The sequence below is a fragment of the Kickxella alabastrina genome, assembly GCF_025024165.1.
Source record: "Kickxella alabastrina strain RSA 675 chromosome Unknown BX661scaffold_1, whole genome shotgun sequence".
NCBI classification, from domain to species: Eukaryota; Fungi; Kickxellomycota; class Kickxellomycetes; order Kickxellales; family Kickxellaceae; genus Kickxella; species Kickxella alabastrina.
Window position 1 is genome coordinate 686,877 of NW_026251472.1, and position 21,037 is coordinate 707,913.

General features: G+C 51.5%; 8 protein-coding genes across 8 annotated transcripts; 2 read left to right on the forward strand and 6 right to left on the reverse strand.

The window, feature by feature from the left end:
• Window positions 1-313: 313 nt before the first annotated feature.
• Window positions 314-1,096, reverse strand: BX661DRAFT_221640 (uncharacterized protein; the record flags this gene model as incomplete). The annotated part of the gene is made up of 1 exon (XM_051538840.1): window positions 314-1,096. Exon 1 carries the CDS (start codon window positions 641-643, stop codon window positions 314-316), a length of 330 nt encoding a protein of 109 aa, XP_051395056.1. The 5' UTR covers window positions 644-1,096.
• A 654-nt stretch (window positions 1,097-1,750) lies between these two features.
• On the forward strand, window positions 1,751-2,904 carry BX661DRAFT_2992 (superoxide dismutase). The gene is made up of 2 exons (XM_051539044.1): window positions 1,751-2,117; window positions 2,225-2,904. The coding sequence occupies exon 2, from the start codon at window positions 2,229-2,231 to the stop codon at window positions 2,826-2,828; it is 600 nt and encodes a 199-aa protein (XP_051395057.1). The 5' UTR covers window positions 1,751-2,117; window positions 2,225-2,228; the 3' UTR covers window positions 2,829-2,904.
• Window positions 2,905-4,990: 2,086 nt separating this feature from the next.
• On the reverse strand, window positions 4,991-5,362 carry BX661DRAFT_128503 (Rho GTPase activation protein; the record flags this gene model as incomplete). The annotated part of the gene is made up of 1 exon (XM_051532509.1): window positions 4,991-5,362. A coding segment is annotated over one exon (372 nt), but the record flags the coding sequence as incomplete, so codon positions are not given.
• A 6,062-nt stretch (window positions 5,363-11,424) lies between these two features.
• On the reverse strand, window positions 11,425-13,542 carry BX661DRAFT_175294 (isocitrate dehydrogenase, NAD-dependent). The gene is made up of 3 exons (XM_051534031.1): window positions 13,352-13,542; window positions 13,101-13,145; window positions 11,425-12,709 (listed from the first exon to the last, which is right to left on the reverse strand). The coding sequence occupies exons 1-3, from the start codon at window positions 13,388-13,390 to the stop codon at window positions 11,687-11,689; spliced, it is 1,107 nt and encodes a 368-aa protein (XP_051395059.1). The 5' UTR covers window positions 13,391-13,542; the 3' UTR covers window positions 11,425-11,686.
• A 395-nt stretch (window positions 13,543-13,937) lies between these two features.
• BX661DRAFT_167897 (WD40-repeat-containing domain protein) lies at window positions 13,938-15,094 on the reverse strand (the record flags this gene model as incomplete). Its single annotated transcript, XM_051533375.1, has 4 exons — window positions 13,938-14,717; window positions 14,769-14,789; window positions 14,817-14,927; window positions 15,092-15,094. The coding sequence occupies 4 exons, from the start codon at window positions 15,092-15,094 to the stop codon at window positions 13,938-13,940; spliced, it is 915 nt and encodes a 304-aa protein (XP_051395060.1).
• Window positions 15,095-16,198: 1,104 nt separating this feature from the next.
• Window positions 16,199-19,168, reverse strand: BX661DRAFT_175298 (coatomer WD associated region-domain-containing protein). Its single transcript, XM_051534032.1, has 2 exons — window positions 19,148-19,168; window positions 16,199-18,962 (listed from the first exon to the last, which is right to left on the reverse strand). Exon 2 carries the CDS (start codon window positions 18,728-18,730, stop codon window positions 16,280-16,282), a length of 2,451 nt encoding a protein of 816 aa, XP_051395061.1. The 5' UTR covers window positions 18,731-18,962; window positions 19,148-19,168; the 3' UTR covers window positions 16,199-16,279.
• BX661DRAFT_175300 (uncharacterized protein) lies at window positions 18,907-19,190 on the forward strand. The gene has a single exon (XM_051534033.1). It carries the CDS (start codon window positions 18,970-18,972, stop codon window positions 19,168-19,170), a length of 201 nt encoding a protein of 66 aa, XP_051395062.1. The 5' UTR covers window positions 18,907-18,969; the 3' UTR covers window positions 19,171-19,190.
• A 407-nt stretch (window positions 19,191-19,597) lies between these two features.
• BX661DRAFT_192650 (mate-domain-containing protein) lies at window positions 19,598-21,004 on the reverse strand (the record flags this gene model as incomplete). Its single annotated transcript, XM_051537723.1, is given in 2 exon segments — window positions 19,598-19,747; window positions 19,760-21,004. 2 exon segments carry the CDS (start codon window positions 21,002-21,004, stop codon window positions 19,598-19,600), a joined length of 1,395 nt encoding a protein of 464 aa, XP_051395063.1.
• Window positions 21,005-21,037: the final 33 nt, after the last annotated feature.

The window sequence follows — 21,037 nt, forward strand, 5'->3', positions numbered from 1 at the left end:
ATAGCATTGAAGCACACGCCATTGCTCTGAAGTGCCCCTCCAATTCAAGGCAAAAAAAGATGATTGATGGCTCTAAGCGGGAATGCTTATATGTATTATTTGCTACACATCGATTAGGACGGGGGCGAAAATGGTGCGAGCATATGACCTTCCATTAATTGGCTTTACATTTGCTTATTAAATTTTCCGATGTGAAATAACATATTGATTATCCGAACAGTGCACAATTCAAGTTTGTATGTCGAGTTGCATATTCCAAAAATCAAATTCAACATTAAAAATTAAAGATTAAAAAGATTATATTCAATATTATCTAGACGAATAAAAAGCTAATGAGTAGAGTAGCCACAATCAAAACCTTTGTCGTCGATACTGTGCTGGCATCTGCGTTAACACCTACACAGTCGTAGTCCCTGTAGGTCTGGCACACCAGGGTGGCATTGAATGTGTACACGTGTTTGTCCATCCGCGTGCACACCACCTCGCTGGCAGCCTTGTTGTACTTCATAAACAACGTGTTATATTCCTTTTTACAGTAGCACTGCATAAGCAGGCGCTGTTGCCTGTCTGATATCTGGTCGCATGTCTGGATCCCCGAATCGGATGTCACCTCTCTCATAACTGTGTCAGGGCTAAAGCTCATTTTTGCCTATGGCACAAAGTGTAAATTAAATTTAAGTGTAAAAAAAGCAAATATAAACACAACGAGCGGTACAAAATAGAGAAAGGGGCTTTGCTGGGCGGGTAGCGGACACGCAGTTTAAAGTATTATCCCGAGCACTTATTACTGCAAGTTTGAATGCGTTGAGGCTTTTTGCTCGAATATTGGTATCCACATGGTCACTTTGAACATAGGAATCAAATAAATTTACGATAGAACGGGTCTGTGCTGTGGGGATATATACATTCTATCATCTGAAGCGCCGAAATCAAGGCCTGTAAGTAATCCCCGCAATATATTTCGGCTTGGCCGAGAGGGAGTTGCGGCTCAGCCCCCATGAATTTTCCAAAAGAAAATTGCTTGCTTGAGCGTGAGCCCTGGCTGGCCAAATGCCCCCAATATATCGATAAAGATTGGGATCCCAATCTAAATTCCTACGTAATACTATTCCAAAATTAAGCAAAAATAAATCTATAACATCGACTCTGATATTAATTTTCGAGCCAAACTAGAACCCAATTGGAACCAAACTGGTATTGTACCTGCAGGCCTAAGTTTATTAAAATATGAGCTGCTTTGACTTGCAAAAAAATCCCTCATCTATTAATAGTCTTGTATTGTGTGGCACATCACTAAGGATCTTTAGCAGGTTTGTATGCTGTAGTCGGTATATACAATATTGACCACCGTCTGGCCTGTTTGTGTGTGCAGCATATTGCACAAATGCTTTAATGTTGTAGGGCGACAGCACTCAGAACAACCGAGCTTTGCATATGCGTGTCAGCTACAAAGAAGGTGAAACGCACGTAGCCCAGCCAACTTCGCATATGCGATAGCTTTTATATCTGATTGCCGCTTTTGGTCATTCATTCTTCGCTTTTAGCAGAGTGAATTTACGCTGAATTTCCTTCCAAACAAAGATACAACACGCTTGTTTATAGAAAAGCAATCATCTTTATCTCCATTCTCGTCCACTGTGACATCATCTGCACATCCATCGCCGCCGCGTGCAGGTGCTAGAAAAGCAAAAACAAATCACTCAAAGGAAACACGGAGTTTGCATGTACATTTTAAAACTACAAACAATATATTTTCTAAAAAAATATGCAAGAGTGCAAAAAAGAACAATGGCGTTGAATGAAAAGGGGACCGTAGGGCTTTTGGTGGTTTGTATTTTTGTATTTTACTGCTTTTAGAAAACGCCTGCTGCCTTTATTGGGCCAAGTGCCTTTATATCGTCTTTGTGTGTATAAACATCTCATTATATCCTTGGCAGCCGCTACTTCAACTATTCCGCGCAACCTATAGGCCACCGTTCAGTTCTCTTCTCTCCAAATTATTTTTATTTCTATTTCTCCTCCAACCACACTATCACTACTATCATTACTATTATTGCTTACGCCAGCATCACAGTTGCACTCCAAGTTTTCGTACCGAACCTACGCATCTCCAAAAGGCACACACACACCTTCAACAATCCTCTAAACTACCTCATTTCAAAACAATGCTGAAAAATATCGTGTCTATTTTCATCGCCGCTACCGTCGTTGTTGCCAGCACCAGCAGCATGACAACAGCCACTCGCGCATCCGGCTCCGGGGACATTTCCATGGCCGACGCCAAGGTAGAGGGCACTGGTATTGACGCTACCTTTGAGTTCATCCCTGCCGAAGATAAGACAGGCCTCCAGATGGTTATTTCTGCCAGCGGACTGAAAAATGGCATACTTTATCCGTACCATATCCACACCAACGTGGTTCCCTCCGATGGAAACTGCACTGGTACTGGTGGTCATCTGGATCCGTTTGAGATTAAATCCAAAGCCGGAACCAGCTACAAGTGCGACAAGACCAAGGCCCAGTCAACCTGCGAGCTGGGTGACCTGGCTGGCATGTTTGGCAACATGACTGCCGGTGCGAACGGCAAATTTTCTTTGCGTGTCCCTGACTCCATCCTCACGTTCTCCGGAAGCAACGCCATCCTCGGTCACTCTATTGTCATTCACGGCCCCGACAATGCCCGCCTGGCCTGCGCCAACATCACTGGCTATGCTGTAACCTCCAACGCCTCTGCCAACGAGAAGTCGGACAAGAGCAGCACCTCGGGCGCCTCTTCTGTCGCTGTTGCTGGCGCTTTGGCCGTCATGGCCGCTGCTCTTGCCATTTAGAGCGGCAAAAGATCCCTCAAAGCCCTTCTTTTTTTCCAAGGCAAAAGTACTAGATATTTGTTCTCTTTGCATCCCCTGATAAACACGCTATTTATGATGTCATAATATTTGCAAATCATTTATCCTTGTTTTTTTCTTTTGATACAAGTAAATCAAAAAGGTATATATATGCATGTGAGTATTTTGATAGCATTATTTTTATTTTTTATTTTTGTTATTATTATGCGCGCACACCAAGATACAAGAGTCAGAATGACAGTGTTGTCAAGTGCAAAACAAAAGAAAAAAGCAGAATTCTTCACTTCTGCATGTGTATGCAAATACACACGCGTTATGCCGAGCAGCATGGCTTGAGACCGCCAACAGACCGCCTCTATGCGTAGCCCAAGTCCATCTCTTGGGAATCTACTGCGTCATAGTCGACAATCTCGGGCTCCTCCCACTCTCCTAAAGCGACCAACCAAACGAAACATAACAAAATATGACAAAACTCCAACACGCACAGTTAGTTGCAAGGGTTAAGCGACAAAACGTAAAAAAATGTATTAAATAGTATTGTACTTAAAATATTTTTAGCATCAAACGTGTCTGCACAAATTTTCGGACACACACGTAATCAAGCAACTGAAAAATGAGAACTATTGTTTTTTTTAGTTTTGAACGTACCATTATTTCCCTGCAACACAAAATATACGGCCTGATCATCAGTAAGCCCGGCGGCGCCGACCAGGGCGCAGTCTTCAAGCGAGCGGAACTGCATGGTGCTATCCCCCTCTTGCTGGGGCTCCTGCACAACCAGGCGGACGCGATCCACAGTCAATCCGTCAAAGTCGCTGTCACCGCCACCGTGCTCCGCCAGCATTTCTAGCAGCCGGGCTCTTACGCTGAGCAGTGTCTCTTTTGACTCAGTTTCAATGAACAGCGTCATAAAGCCTCGCTTGAATCTAAAATAGGGCCTAGCCTCGCGGATATCTGTGTTTTTTGGTGGCGCCATGAATATATAAAATAATTAATAGTTTTATGTAATACAAGTAGGTTTAGTATAAAGACGAGGTGCAGTGAATGCAGGGAGGGCTAAAATTTATTTCCAGCGCGATACCAGTGTTTTTTGGTGTATTTTGTGCAGGCCGAAGCGGCGGGTATGGGCAGGCTCCAATACCGCCCATCCGCAGCCCCAATCCACGAATAGCATGATTTTGAGTTGACGCGCAGCAAAATATAGATTCGGGTTCGGTGTTCCCGTGGCACACAGCCGTCGCAGTCATATCATAAATAAAAATAAAAATAAGAACAAATATATAATTTGTAAACGCGAAACACAAAAAATAAAAAATATGATAAATGTTATGTAGCAAATACAGGGAAGGCAGCGGAGGAGGATGGGGAGGGGACGTGACAAACTCATGCTAGTGTTGCTGGTGGTGGGTGCTGCCTTCCAGTGCGGCGCTGCCGGCATACTGACTGAGGCGCGCAATCGAGTCGCCGTTGGTGCTGTTCTCGTCGTCGTCATCCTCGCTCTCAGTGATTTTGGACGGAACGGCGATCGCTGTCTCTTGGAATATCATTTCCCGGGGCGCGCCGACATTGTACTGCATGCTGTTGCGGTTGCTCCTGCCTACTTGCTTCAACCCGGCGACCTGTTTCTGGTCAAACTGCATGTGGGTCTGCTGCTGGCGATAGGCGCGGCCCGCAGAGTGAGAAGGGGGCATCATGCCCGGGTATCTCGGAGCATCCCGCTGCGTGTCAGCCCTGCTGCTGAAATCCGAGTCTGGCTGGCTATCCCACGTCGAGTTGGACGCTGCGGCCATGTCACGCACGCTGTTTTGAACACGGAGGTCGCTGCCGCTTGTCTCGGGGCGCGAGACCAGCGACCGCAGCGAGGACGCAGGGGTTTTATCTTCAAAAACACGCACTGGGTGCGGGGGGAAGTCGGACGAGAAGGATGCAGTGTCGGTGCCCGCAAGGCTGTTGGCAGAGTGGATATTGTCATCGCTAGACATGCGGTTAATGCCAGTAGGAACGGATATCGACAAATGTTTGTCCAGCTGGTGCGGCTTCTGCTCGCGGTCCGTGTCGTAGATGGCATTCTGCGCGCTCACGTCTGACGCCCGGCCGGTGCTAGCTGCGGTTAGCAGCGAGCGGGGCTCGGGCGCACCGCTGTCGTTGACCCAGAAGATATACTCAAACTCCACCATCAGCAGGCTGAACACGTTGCCTGTGATGCCAAGCGAGGGGGAGAATACGATGCAGATGTTGCGCAGCGTCATCTTGTTGATATCTACCTTTTGCACAATGCGAATGAGGTGAGCCATGAGCGCGCGGAGCAATGTATAGTTGGCTAGCGGAAGCTCCGAGACGAGGTGACCGAGCTCGTGTATGCGGTCGCTGCGGTCCGCCAAGTCCACCACCCGCACGAACCGTTGGTGCAAGCGCGTCGTCAGCACACTCTCGGGCAGCTCGCGGAGATAGGCCTTGAGCAGACTGGCCACTGCATGGATGTCTGGTGGCTTGGACAGCTTGAGCATGTTGTAGTCGCGGTTGCTGTTAAACTCCTTGCGCAGCAGCGTCAGTGCCAAGGAGCTCCCGGACTGGCGGTAGATGCCCTCCTCCAAGCATGCATTCTTGGCGTCCAGGTACTCGATGCAGCGGTACACAACTGCGGGCAGGTGGTAGTGCTCCCTGATTTTGGTCTGTTCAACCACACGCTCGAGCGGAAGCCCAAAAACGGGACCCTTGAACGGCTGGTTGCGCGAAAGCATATTCCGAGTTTCGTTGGCGGTGGATCCACGCCGCAGTCTCCTAGGGCCTGGCACGGGCGGAGTGTCTGGAGTCGCAACAATGCTGCTAGCACCGTAGGGGTTGATACTGGGAGAAGCGAGCTCGGGCATTGGGTAGTCGGCTTCTGCGGGCTTGCGCTTGCCCCACATGAACGTGATGCGGCCGCGCTTCTTCTCCTCGCGAGTGCGCCCATTGCGATTGCTGCCTTGGCCAACACTGTCCTTCCCATCGCCAATGGATGTGTCTTGACGCCCGATGCCCAGAATGTCGTCGGTGACGCGCGGAGTGTCGGTCGGAAGTTCCGGAATGGCCTCCTCCTCGTGCACAATGCGCCCGATGGAGTTCTTGGTAAACTGCGGTTTGTGGCTCCCAAGGCCCGGCTGCAGCATGCGCGAAACCTGCTCGCCGTAAGGAGTGCCGGCCGCTGGGCTGTCCTTAAACTGCGCGACAGGGGCTGCATTGGCCGGCGGCTGCACGCCTGCATGGACGTTAGTGAGGGGGAGTTCGGCTGCACCAGCATGGCTGTCTGACACTGGCTTGGAGCCTTGGCCGACAATCTTCTCGTTTGAGTGCGGTGAGTCAGTGATACTAGCGTAGGAGTTCCTATCGTCGATCGATTGGGAGGATATGTTGTTTAAACGCCCCATGCCCTCGTTCCCGTTGTATGACGAGTAGATGCTAGACTCGATTGTAGATATATCCGACGGCACATAGTTGTGTGAAATGCGGTCGGCTTGGTTGGACATGGACTCACTCTGGGCTCCCGAAAAGCTGGCCGAAAAGGGAGCAGTAAATGCTGACGGCGACCTGGCAAGCGACGAGGAAGATGTCTTGGGTCTAGCAACAGCCAAGGTCGGCGGCAGCGGCAGGTCGCTGTCGGCCTCTTGTATCGACGGGAAAGAGAGGGTTCTGTTCCGGGCCTCATCATCGCGCCTTGGCTGGTACGGGTGCCCGGCGGTCGCTGCAAGCGAGTTGACTGCGGGGACGTCCTGACTGCGCTTGGCATCGGTCAACATGCTGAAGCTGTTGGCGCGATCCACGCTATTCAGCGATGTGGACGCTGGCCATCTCTGTTTGACGAGCGGCGAGTTCACCTTGTTCATGCTGGCTGCACTCGAGTTCTGGTACCCAGCCCCAGACGAATACCCGTTGGTATCCTCGCCAGCTGCTACTGCGCCACGCTGGTCCTCTTTCCACCGGCTCTGCTCGATAGACGCGCGCGCGCCGTGGTCGTGCGTAAGCGAGGTCTGAATTTGCTGGAGCATCAGCACGTTTGAGTCCTTGCGCTTCGTGTAGCTGACGTACCGGTTGACCTCCTTCATGGCGCGCTCGGGGCCCTCGGCCTCGCGGACGATCACGTAGCGCAGAGCCATCACCCACTCGTCACGCTCACGGTCCGACTCTGCCCACAGCGGATGCGAAATCGGCTCCTTGCCCTCGCGCTTCGGGCGCTCCAAAATCAGGAATGCGTGGCGGAACATGTCAGTCTCTTTGTTGTTGCCCTTACCCCGCAGCGAAACTGCATCATCGCTGCGCGACTTACCCATCTTGACAATGGCACCAGATAGGTTGATTGTGCCGTTGATGCTGCCACCGGGGGAGTCGGAGTACTCGAGGACGGGTTTGTTGGACTTGCACACATAGTAGCGCCGCTTCCACCCGCCAAAGTTCTTGCCCCTTTTCACTAAGAAGCCCTCCTTGTGCCCGAGAAGAATGGGCATTTTCTTCTCTGGCTCCATGGTGCGATCCGTCGAGAGGAACTGCAGAAGCGGACTCTGGTCCTTGATCGATAGCAGCAGCGCCTTCTTCAGGTACTTTTCGAACCACAGCTTGCGCTTGTCGCTCTTGGTCGGCGCGTTGGCGCGGAAAATATCCTTGTCGGGCAGGCGCTCCAGCTTGTCGTCCAGTTTCTCCTGACCGATGACCTGGCGCAGGCTGGTATGGAGATTCAAAAAGTCCGAGTACCGCTTCTCGACCGTCCACACAACTATGAGGGGCTGTTGCGAATCGACGATCATCTCTTGCAGGGACAGGCCACTGATCTCTTTCCGGAAAACAACATCGATCATATAAACATTGATCTCCTTGCCGCGCTCATCAACCTTTATGCGTGAGTCTTTGATCTGAATATCGATGTTCTCCAGAGAGCTCAGTGCTGGCTGTCTGAATATTGCATCACTCATGTTCTGCGCCGACTTGGCCAAGAGTATCGCGGGGGAGCTGTTGTTCTCGTAGCGCGAGTTGCTATCTTGCACAGCAAACGGGAATGGTGACTGAATGCCGCTATTCTGGCTTGTTGACAGCCTGCTTGCGTCTTGGAAGTCGTATGAGTTCTGCTTCTCCGCCGGTGGGGCTTGTTGGTTGTTGTACGGCTGGCGGTTTGTGCCGTGTGTAACTGGTGTCCCAATCGATTGCGCAGCCGTCAGCGGGGTGGCTATTGGGGTGTCGTAATCCCATGAATTGCCCTTGCTTGAATTGGGCCCAAATGACGGGCTGGCGGGGCGATCCACGAGTGGCTGCTGGTTCTGCTGGTCAAGTTGCCGCGACTGCAACTGTGATTGCGGTTGCGATTGCGGCTGTTGCGGGGATTGGTTCTGTAGCCAAGCGAACTCCTCGGGCAGCGATTGCTGCTGATGCTCTTGGTATTGCTGCGAGGTAAGGATAATCGGCGCTTTCTCGACAAACGCATCTTCAGACTGCCGCAACTGCTGTTGCTGTGACGAGTTGCCCACGTGCTCATCATTGCTATTGTTCACGCCTTCATAATCCGTGGGCAACCAAGCATTGTCGTCGTCCTCGGGTTCACCGACAGAGGTCGTGGAAGCGGCTGCTAATATGCCATTAACAGCAGCACCGTTCGAGTGTACGGCAACGGACGCAGGGCGCAAAAACATCTCGTCGTCGGCGGACTCGTACGACTGGCCTGTTGGGTTGGTCTCTGGGGCGACGGGCAATGGCACAACCGGCGCTTTCGTACTGTAGCTGCTGATGACGCGCCCCACACTCCTGCGAAGGTGCTCGGTATCATCCTCATTAATAGTGACATCAGCGGGCTGCGACGCGGGCTCGGGATCCGCAGTTTCAACACGCCGGGTGGCATAGTAGTCGGCATTCCGGTTGCCCACAGCCGTTCCAAATACAGAGTCGTGCTTAGGCTGTGTCCTAATAAACGTCTCCTGGCGGTGATCGCCATCGACAGACACGGTCATAGAGGGCCCGCGCGAAGTGTCGTCTACAAGGCCGCTTATCTGCCGACCAGCGCCCCGCTCGCCGCCATACGAATTCTCGCCCTGCTCTTGCTGATTGCCCCACTCAGAGGGCCACTCTGTCCGGCGGATACTGTTCTTCAGGCTCTCCGTAAACGAGCTTCCACTGGCTGACCGTGCGCGTTGCTGGTGCTGCTGGCCCTCCTCACCACTTTGCGTCCATGGGACTGTAGACGGCTTGAACATTGGGCTCACAGAGTTATGGCGGGCAGAGTAGTCGGCGTAGATCTCGCTCAGCCGTGTGCTTTTGGTCCAGGGATGAATATTGGGGACAACCGAGGTCAGTTCTATGGGGGCAAGGCCATTAGGCAGCTGCGGCAGATTGGCAGCATTAGAGCCTTGGGATACCTTGCGCACAGCATTTCCGTTTTTGGGAGGCGTGCTCACACTTAATGAAGACAATCCCAGCGCGACAGAGGCCATGTTCGCCGGGCGGTCCACCGCATCAGCAACGGGTGTATTCTCAACAACGGGCTTGGGGAAGTCAAGCTCTGGCTGCTCAAGAGGGTCCATGGAGAACTCTGAGCCGGGGGCGGAGGGTGTATTATTGGCCGAGGCGCTCTGCTTGCGGGCAAGCTGATCCTGCAGGCTTTTGATGATGAACCGCTGGCGCTCGATGATTTTGCGAAGCTTTTCTGTCTCTTGCTTGTACGCGTCGCGCTCCTGCATTATGTGAATTATGTCCATGTCATCACTGACTGGAAAGTCGCCACTACCGTCGCTATCGACTGCCGGAATTCCTTCGGGAAACAACATGGTGTTTTCTTTGCTACTGAGTCAAAAAGGTGCAATGGCGTGCCACGGGTTGTTGCCGTTGTTGTCGTTGTCGTTGTGTGTGTGAAACATGTGCAAGGTGTGTGTTAATTTAGTCGGTATGTTAAAGTAAACGATATGCAGCAAGGCGTGTGAGGGGCGGCAACCCATTGGTTCCAAGATATTAAAGCATGCTTTTTAAAAGATACTACCTGGGCATTTGCATTGTGCCATACATACAGGCATACTACCACTACGGCAAGCAAACACACAAAGATTCCGGTAGACAAACAAACAAGCAAAGAAGAGCAGAGACAGAAGCAACTGCTACGTATAACGTCAAATAGAGTTTGACAAGACCGGCCTGGATTCTACAGTGCTTCGTTTGTCGCCGTTATGCTTTTGTGCTTTTGTGCTTGTTTCATTCAATTTGCATTGCACGCAGAGAAAAAAATAGAGGCATTACATAGAGCGCGCGACAATATAAATTCTGTTGGTGGGCGGCGCTTGTACTTACATGTGCGTTGTGGTGTACTGTTGCTAACAGGTCTATCTGACTCTACTCGCTCAGACTTGTGGACCGTGTCGTTGTTGCTGGTGTTGTTGCTGTTGCTATTGTTGTTTTTCCTTTTTTATTTGCTGATGAGACCGAATGCGTTAAATAAAACCAAAGCAGTGGAACGTACAAAAAGGGGTGTTGTATGTGTGGAAAAAAAGAACAACACGAAAAGGAAAGCAAATAGGCAAGAAAGAGCAAACAGAGAATATTAACAGCAGGTGTTGAAGTAAGGCGCACGCTCTGCACACAAATAAAGCTGGACGGACTGTGCGCGTCGAGAAGTGCAAGAGACTATTGAAAAAGAAGGGAAGGGGAAGTTGTGAACGGAAAAAGTTGAGAGAGAAAGAAAGAAAAATATAAATGGAAATGGTTCAAGATATGCTCAACTTGAAAATAAAGTCAATAATACTCGCTTGTAGAGCGAGTCGGTAAAAAAAGAGATAATAGGAAGTGTGGTGAGTAAAAAAAAACAACAAAAGAGTAAAAATAATAATAGTAGGAAGGGTTTTCTTGTCAATATTAGACCCAAAAAGAGAAAGGGGAGCGAAAAGGAAAATGAAGGAAAACGGGGACAGACAAGGCAAGACAAACACACATACAAAGACGGAGCAATTAACAGGTACAAGAATTTACAGTCTTACAAAGAAGATCTGAAGTTAAAAGTACTAAAAATGTTTATGATGATTGTCACAGTAAATTCGCGTTTTATTCGTACACCTTTTGTGGCACGATAGACCGACCGCGTTTCGCAGCCTGACTTTGTTCTCTCCTCCACGGATCGCCGCCAAATAGAGCCGAAAAGATGAGGATGCATGACCCAATCTGCAGACGAACTGGTTGGCACGTGAGCGCATTCACTTCACAGATAATTCGGATTGAAACTTGCCTCACCATACCCGGTATTCAGGCGGTGTCGAGTGCACGAGCAAAGACAAGACTGCCTGCAAAACTTTTGGGCCGACGGAGCGCATATTAAGGATGGTGAAAAAGTGCCAACTGGCAGACGGAAGTAAAACTGTGACATGGCTGCGGTGCTAACCTTCCGGATCATCCTTAATGCCCTGCTTACAGGTAATCGGCCTCCCCGTTTTTCATGCAAAAAGGCATCGTCAGAGTTGGCTGAACCCGAGTCTACAGCGACACCCGAGGCTTTGTTCAAACCCAAGCCAAAGCCAAAGCCCAAGGCCAAGCCAAGCGTGTGCGCAAGAATCCATCTGCCCCTACTTCTTCTCTTCAAAAGAAGCAGCGAACTGGATAATGCCTTCAACCATAGTGGTCTATTGCCACTAGTTTCCACACACCTTTCAGGTTGCTAGTCAATCTGGGGGAAGGATGTATTTACAGGATACTTATAGCCTCATTCTTTTCTTCAGCATTGAGTGGCTCTGTTGCTGGAACGCGCGCCGTATTTCTTACAAGACATCCATGAGCTTTGTTTTGGATGTATCTGATTGTGGTATATAAAATAAAGGACAAGGAAAGAGCTAGCTCGGCTGGTTTGCTTACAGGTTGTTGATGACGGCCTTGGTGAACTCAGTGGTCGAGTGCGAGCCGCCGAGATCGGGGGTGCTGATACCGTCAATGCTCAGGGTCTTGCTGACGGCCTTCTCGATCTGGTTGGCGTGGTTGTTGAGCTGCAGGTGGCGCAGCATCATGACAGACGACAGGATCAAAGCTGAGGGGTTAGCGGTGTTGCGGCCCTGGATGTCCTTGGCAACGTGGCGAGATCCAGGCTCGAAGATGGCGTACTCACGACCGTAGTTGGCGCCAGCCACAATGCCGGGACCGCCGACGAGCCCGGCGCCGATGTTGCTGACGATGCTGCCGTACAGGTTGGGCATAACCATGACGTCAAACTGCTGGGGCCTGCTGACCAGCTGCATGGCAGTGTTGTCGACAATCATGTCGTTATACTCAATGGTCGGGTACTCCTTGGCGACGGCACGGCAGGTGTTGAGGAACAGACCGTCAGCCAGCTTCATGATGTTGGCCTTGTGGACGATGGTCACCTTCTTGCGGTTGTGGCGCAGCGCATAGTCGAACGCGTACCGGGCAATGCGCTCGGTCTTGGGCCGGGTGATAATCTTAAGCGATTCGACAACGCCGGGGAACGACTGGTGCTCAAGACCAGAGTACTCACCCTCGGTGTTCTCGCGGATGATCACAAAGTCGACGTTGTTGTGGCGGGCCTTAATGCCTTCAACGTTCTTGCAGTGCGCGACCGACGCGTAGATGTCGAGCTCCTTGCGCATAGCCACGTTGAACGAGCTGTGGCCCTTGCGGATGGGCGTGTACAGAATGCCCTTCAGGCCAACCTTGTTGCGGTGCAGACTGGCCAACGCCTCCTGCATAAGTTTGTCGTTCTCGGGCGTGAAGCCAGACAGATCAAACTGCTCAAACTCAACCGGCACCTTGGCCGCGTTGAACACGGACTTCACTGCGGAGGCCGTCTCCTGTCCGATACCGTCACCAGGAATGAGGGTGACCGTGTAAGTTCCACCGTAGCACTTGGGGCCGACGGCATCCTATAAGAGTCAAAGGCGCAATAGTGTTTGTAGTGTGCAAAAATAAGTGACTGTGTAACTTAAATAATGGCGTTGTGAACGAGGAAGTTCAGTATTTACTGATTTGCCCATTTTTACAATAGTGCTCGCTGATACATAATGTCGACGAGTGCGGGGTGCCAACCAAAAGCCAATTGGTTGCTGTGCCTCGCGCTAAGAAAGAGCTAGCATGCTGCCAAAGCATATGCACTCCATTGCTGTCAAGCGCCGCAGCCATTGCAGCCCAGGCGCAAGTTGGGCTATCCTCGCGTGCTCGGACCAATTCGGCTTTGACTCCAGCGGAAAAACTCATCCTCACCCATAGAGCAAACAAGGCTAAGGACAATACAACTATTTATGTATAAAAACTTACCGCAACAACGGTGCCAATCGAGCGGACAGACAGGCGCGATGCGACCTACACAGTAGCAAATAAGTTTGTGGAATGGAAATGGAATGAACAAGATTAGTGAAAAATATATAAATGTTAAAAGCACTTGCGCATTTAGTCGAGCTCAACCTCTTGGGCTCATTCAAGATATTCAGACAAACAGCTCAGCGCAGAGCTTCGTTGCAGAGTGGGCGCTGTATAACTCCGCTTTCGTGTCCAAGAGCGATAATTACCTGCTTGAGGGTGGACTGGCGAGCAAAGGACTTGAACATGGCTGTAATAGGCTGTACAAGGCTAACTAAAATGTATGTGACAAGAGCTGTTTGAATATATATAATAAAATGAAAAAACCAACGAAGAGAAAGAAAGAAAGCAATCAAAAAGCAAAAAGGGTTCAATTTGTGGTGTGTGAGAGAAATTGTGCTTCTGCTGTTCAGATAACAGATGCACAAACCCCAAGGTTAAAGAGAAATCGATTTTTCCTAAATCCTTATCAGCGGGAACACCCGCACACCCGCAGCGGGCGGAAAGACGCACGGCGGCCATCATTGGCCTGGAAAGCCTTTTTTGTTGGGCTTCGTCGACTCTTGCCTCCGTCGACGTTCTGCGGCCTTGGTGGAAAAAAACTAAAAAAAATAGTTGCGGTGCTCTGAAGTCCACGCTAAAACACTATTTTGCTTGCGGCAATTCCGACCCTCGTTTTTTTAACCGGCTAAAGGCATTGGTGTAAAAGTCACCGAAAAATAATTTCTTCGGTGTTTTCAAGTTGACTCGCAATTCTCTGCAAAAGATTAAAAATGGACCTTCATTGCCAATAAATTAATAAAACGTGATTTTCTTTAGGCGGATCTCGTTGTGCTCGGATTGGATAGTCTGCTCGCTTGTATCCATGTTAACGGCCGGATCGTCGCGGTCCAGCGAAATTACCACGACACCGTCCTCGTGGCCAATGGCGACCGTGTTTTTGCTAGTGCCGTAGCCGATGGCCCACACGCAGTATATGTCATAATTGAGCGTCGATTCCAGGTGGTACGTGCTCGAGTTCCATACGCGGTAGGTTCCGTCCTCGCTGGTGGTCAGGATAACGGGTTGAGACGGGTGGTATGCCACTGCAGACACATTCATCGTATGGCCCTCGAGCGTCTGAACGCACGAGTTGTTTTGGTAGTCCCAGACTTTGACCAAGAAGTCGTCGGCACCACTGACCAGGTATGGCTTGTCCGAGCCGTGGTAGTAGTCGACTGAGTTGACGCCCTTGGTGTGGCCCTCGAGCGTAAAGTTGGCCACGGAGGACCCCAGGTTCCACACCTTGATAGTCTTGTCCAGGCTGGCAGACGCGAATGTGTTGGTGTCCTTGGGGTTGATCGACAGGCCCATGACAAAGTACGTGTGCCCCTCGAACACCTGCACGCACTTCCAGTTCTTCTCCCAGTCCCACAGCTTGATCGAGTTGTCGTCCGAGCCAGTCAGCACGTACGGCAGCGTCGGGTGCACGGCGATGCAGCGGATGTAGTCCTGGTGCGCGTCAAACGACACCACGCGCTCGTGCGTGTTGTAGTTGTACACATTCAACTGCATGTCGTCCGAGCCCGTGATGATCTAGTTTTTGCGCGCGATGAATTTGGCCGTGCGCACAGGCAGGCCACTCACCTCAAAGCTCTTGACCTGTGTCTACGTCTCGTAGTTCCAGATATGCACCTTTCCGTCGTACAGTGACGCCAGCACCCACGGCTCGGTCGGGTGCATGTCGACGGACTTTACACGCTTCGTCCGCGCCAAGAGTTTCTTTTTGATGTCAATACGCATACCCTACATTTATGGTGGCCAGATTTAGTACAAGCAAAGAAGAAATAAAAACTGGTGCTTTGGTTTTAGTGTGTTTAGCAGGTCTGTCGGGTATTGCGTGTGCTTTTTTTATATGTTGGTGGCTCCCACCGTGGTTGGATGTATTTTGAGTTCGACTAGTAATTTACCATTATTGTATAATTGCTGCTGATGCTGTCGTTGTTGCAATAGTTTTATGGATAAAAATGATGGAAGGAATGAGCGAAGAGTGTGGCCTGAACCGCAAATTATATACTGTTAAAGTGGAGCAAAAGCAACTAAATATTTGGAAAAACACGCCTTAATTATACTATGTATTTAATATGATTTGTTTTTCTGTTTCTTTTTATTATCCTTTCTCACTACTCCCAGAAAATATTTGCTTTAAAATTATATGCGGCTTTGACATACTGGGATAGAAAGTAGACAACATCAGGTGCTGCTGATCAAATTTAGCGGCACCTATTAAAAAATTTTGCCAAAATAAAAATCCTCGAAAATAAAATGGACGTATCAATTGCGGCTGACTGGGGCGCAGGGAGTAGCTGCCAGTCTCTGGGGCCTGACCTGGTGAGATATCAAAGAACCAGAGTCGAAGGCAAAAGTGCAGCTCAGAAAAGTTGAGAGGCGCATTCACAATAAAATGGCAATGGAGTTCTCTGTTATAGGTAATGGGAAAGAAGATTACATACTAGAGCATATTGTTGTAAGTTTCATATTTGTATTAAAACCAAATAGTTTGTATTTTGAGTTGTGGCAAACTGTCAGAGACTGTTGAAGATCCAAGATGCGCTGTAATTATTGCTGGACTAGTTCCCGGTGATCGCTCGACTGATCCACCCATCATTCATTTACTGCAGATGTAAGTAACCTGGTAACCAGGATATAAACACCGCAAAAACGCAGGTTATTAATAGCTTACTCTTTATTTTTATTTCAGCTTAGTTATTCATTTATCAATACAATACACAACCTAGGCGTGTGTATTTATTCCAGGGCCTGCAAGTTGGAAAGCATCCAAATTGGTCAGAACCTGTTCAGCGGCAATGTGGTGGGATGTATGCTGGATATCATTGGGGGATTTTGGTGTGTTCTTGGATGCAAATAATCTATTCAAAATATAAACGGTGACATTGTAAATAGAGTGCATATTTTCACATTAACATGCAGATAACCATTTCCTTTTCAATAATAATGAGAAATGATAATTGAAGTGTTTATTATTAACGTGGTATATTCTTTAAGAGGATCTGCTGCTGCTGCTGCTGCTACTGCTGATATTGTAATTCGTTTGTTTCAGGATATTTAGCGTCACCAGCACGCACTATTTTCCCAAATCAGGCGGCAGCGGCGGTCTCCTCTTGCTCGGCTGACGGAGTGGCCCCGTGAAGCTCGTCATCGTCGCCGTTGCTGCTGCTTCCAGCCTCAGCCTCAGCCTCAGCATCTGCCACCGACTCGGCAGTCTCTGTGGCCGCACCAACATCCTGGCTGAAAAGGTCCTTGGTCAAGTCCAACTTGTGGTGGGGGTATTCACTCGCTGGGGTCGCCTGGTTCTGTCCGGCGACGGCCGCCGCAACATCTATGCTGCGTTCATAGTTCGGGAATAAGTTGGGGTAGTCACTGGGGCTGGCAATGGCCTCAGCGGCCTTGTTCTTGCCGACCTCCTTCAGAAGCTCCTTCCACCTGGGCACGGCCTCGTCAACCTTGGCCGGCAGATACGTGCGCGCCAACAGCGCAGCCTCGGGCACCCGGTCAATGCGCATCAGCAGCTCAAAGCACTTGTTGGTCTGCTTGAGGGACTGGTAGCAAGCAAAGGCGATATTGTTGGCGCCCGCCGTCTCGGCCATCTCGGCCAGCTTGGCCATACCCGCGGCATTTCCGGACGACGTGTACAGGAGCAGCAGACCGCTCAGGTCCTTTGCCTGCAGCATGCAGCGCTCGGCCAGGTCAAAGTTCCAGGTGCGCAGCGCGCAGTCGCCGACAATTCGCCATTTGGCCTCGGCTGTACTCTCCTCAGCCAGCTTGTATGCCGTCTCCAGCTGGTTAAGCTGCACGGCCAGGTCAAAGCGCTGCTCAGGGTCGGTGGTCACCTCAAGGGCCAGCTCCTTCATGTCTTCGGCCTCGAGGAACTTTGCGATCTTGGGGCGCTGGTCATCGGGAATCGATGGCAGAAGCTCTTGGGCCGCCTCCAGGTCGCCGCGCAAAATTGCCGTCTGATACTCGATGACGGGCAGCGGCAGCACGTAGCTGACAATGTTCACGTCCTTGTCCGCGAGGTACACGCGGTTGTCGCGCGCGACGTACCCGAGCATAGCCATGGACGTGTCAAAGTGCGAGATGGTGAACACCTGGCCGCCCACCAGGTAGTTGAGGCGGTTGGCCGAGTTGGTATAGATGAAGCAGTCGCCGATCCAGCAACCAGACTTGACGGACTCTTGGATCTCGGCGATAGACTCAATCGCCTCCTCGACGCCCTCCTCGCTCGTGCGGTTGCCGTTCTGCTGCGCATGCTCAAGGAACGCATCGCGGCTGTAGCGCAGCACATAGTACGATTCCTCGGTGACCACGGTAAAGAGCTCACCACTCTCAGACCAGAAAATGCTCTTGGGCTCGACGTCGATGCGGCGCACAACGAGCTCGGTCTCCCAGTCGAACAGGGTCAGGGTGCTGTGTTCTCCGCGCACGCCGAGCAGGCTGCCGCCAAAAATCTCCTCGGCCGACAGACCCGAGGCCGCGAGCGCCGACGTGGCCGGCCGCGACTTCTCCTTGAAGTTCTTGTACAGCTTAATAGACGTTGCTGACTCGCGCACAGCGTAGTCGTTCGAGTTCTGCGCCCACACGAACTCGAGACCCGAGCCAAACGACTTGTTACGCCAAGCAAGCGCCGTGTAGATGATGTACTCGCCATCGCCGCACACCACGACGAAGCGACCGTTGGGGCTGTGCTTCAGCGAGTAAGGATACACTTCACAGCTGCCCAGGTCTTTGACGGACATAGGGATGCGCTCACCGTCAGCAAGTCCTGAGTCCATGCTGGCCTTGACGTTGGTGCTGCGGATCTCGTTGTGCTTGGACCAAATGATCCGCCCGTTCGTATCCATGCTGACGGCCGGATCGTCGCGGCCCAACGAAATTACCACGACACCGTCCTCATGGCCAATGGCGACCGTGTTGTTGTTAGTGCCGTAGCCGATGGCCCACACACGTTCCAAGCCATAGTTGTGCGTCGATTCCAGGCGGTACGTGCTCGAATTCCACACACGGCAGGTTCCATCCTCGCTGGCGGTCAGGATAACGGGTTGAGACGGGTGGTATGCCACTGCAGACACATTCATCGTATGGCCCTCGAGCGTCTGAACGCACGAGTTGTTTTGGTAGTCCCAGACTTTGACCAAGAAGTCGTCGGCACCACTGACCAGGTATGGCTTGTCCGAGCCGTGGTAGTAGTCGACTGAGTTGACGCCCTTGGTGTGGCCCTCGAGCGTAAAGTTGGCCACGGAGGACCCCAGGTTCCACACCTTGATAGTCTTGTCCAGGCTGGCAGACGCGAATGTGTTGGTGTCCTTGGGGTTGATCGACAGGCCCATGACAAAGTACGTGTGCCCCTCGAACACCTGCACGCACTTCCAGTTCTTCTCCCAGTCCCACAGCTTGATCGAGTTGTCGTCCGAGCCAGTCAGCACGTACGGCAGCGTCGGGTGCACGGCAATGCAGCGGATGTAGTCCTGGTGCGCGTCAAACGACACCACGCGCTCGTGCGTGTTGTAGTTGTACACATTCAACTGCATGTCGTCCGAGCCCGTGATGATCCAGTTTTTGCGCGCGATGAATTTGGCCGTGCGCACAGGCAAGCCACTCACCTCGAAGCTCTTGACCTGTGTCTGCGTCTCGTAGTTCCAGATATGCACCTTTCCGTCGTACAGTGACGCCAGCACCCACGGCTCGGTCGGGTGCATGTCGACGGACTTTACACGCTTCGTCCGCGCCAAGAGTTTCTTTTTGATGTCAATACGCATACCCTACATTTATGGTGGCCAGATTTAGTACAAGCAAAGAAGAAATAAAAACTGGTGCTTTGGTTTTAGTGTGTTTAGCAGGTCTGTCGGGTATTGCGTGTGCTCCTTTATATGGGGGTGGCTCCCACCGTGGTTGTTTGCATTTTGAGCCCGGCGGACACGTTACCATCTTTGCAAAATTGTTGTTTCTGCTGCTGCTGCTGTCGTTGTAATTGTCCGTTGGTGCTGGTGCTGAAAATAATAAGAGAAAAAATAATGCAACTGTGGCGGCCGGCTGCAAGTATAAAAGATAGATAGATTGAAGAGAACGAATTGAATTACAATAATATAAAAGGTTGGCTAATTGGAGTAAACGAAAAAAACCAAATGACCGGAGAAAAAAAACGCTGTCAATTGAGCTCTTTTCAGATGAGAGGCATTCAAACTTGCCGTCTTTTTTTTTTTTTTAACGTGTCATGTCGTTGATGCTGTCCAAGAGACGCAGCGGTGTGTGCATGTTTTTTAGCGCTCTTTTTGTTCTCACCTTGCTGGCATGCAGGGAATGGGCAGTCAGCCAAGCCCATTTTTGTTCTTGATGCGGGTGATGATGCCAACAAAAAAACCCCATTTACCATACAATATTAGATTGGCGTAATCTGATCACACTACAAGTAAGTTTCTGTCATCATCATCGTCGTCGTCGCCTACATCAATATCAAGCCGACCGGTCAGCGAGGTTTGGTCCTTCAGCACACGCGCCATGCATCGGCCTACCTCGTCGTCCCAGCGGGTGCGCATGCAGATAGCCAGCTGCAGACACACAGCCAGCGCGACACCGACGCATATGCCGTACCACAGTCCCAGAACACCAACACGCGGCGCCCCGTACGTCAAATAAATCCCAAGCGGAAAGCCAACCAAGTAATAGGCCGGAAAATTGATTAGCGCGCCCGAGTCCTGACGGCCCAAACTGCGGAGCACGCCCGACCCTACGCTGTTGACGGCATCGATCATCTGGAACAGTGCGCACGCAGGCATGATTTGGGCTACAACGCCGACAATCGCGCGGTCATCCGAGTACACGCGGCCCCACCACGAGCCAATGGCCAGGCATACCACCAGGGTGGCCAGGCCCACAGCAAAGCTAGCAACAATGCCCAGCCACGCCGACAGCTTGGCGCGGCGCGAGCGCGCCTGACCAATCAGGTTGCCGACGCGGGTGCACACGGCGATGCTCAGCCCATCGGGCACCTGATAGGTCAGCGAGCACGTGTTGACAATGATGCTCTGCGCTGCCAGCGTAGTACTACCCAGGTAGCTGGCGGCCAGCACCAGCAGATCCAGGATCCACCACTCCGAGCACACCATGATCATCGACGGCACCGCGAGCTTGAAGTACTGCGGCATGGTGTACAGCGCGCGCACGGTCCACCCGCCCCACACGCCACGCACATCGCTGCGCTGGACATATGCGACAATCCCGCAGAGCATCAGAAGGTTAGTCAGCGCGTTGGCGTACGCTGCGCCGAGAAATCCTTGTCCAACCATCGGCGACCATACCAGCATGAGGCTGGCGGCGAGATGCACCGGCAGGCATGCCAGCAAGATACATGTGCTAACATGCATAATGCCCTGCGCCTGGAGGAAGCGCTTGATGCACTCGAAGCACATCCACGCGGGCGCACCAAGCAGCATCGCGCGCACGTACTGGCCGCACAGCGCTGACACAACGGCGTCCTGCTTGAGCCAGACAAGCACGCGTTCTAAGTGCCACAGCGCCGGCGCAACAGTCAGAAACTGGACGCACATAGCAATGAGCCCGCGCTGCAGATGGAACCCCACCAGTTTTTTGTTGCGCGCCGCCGTGAATGCTGTCGAGCAGTATGTGTCTAGCGCTGACGCCAGCCCGATGGCCGGCGAGTACATGACCACCACCAGCGTCATGTTGCCCAGAGCCGCCGCCGCCAGCTCGTCGGCGCCGATGTGGCCCAAGACAAGCAAATTGAAAAATCCAAAGCTGTACTGCAGCAGGTACGTCAGGATCACTGGCGTGCTGGCGCCGGCCATGTGCTTTGCCTCCTGCCACAGTATCGTGCTGGC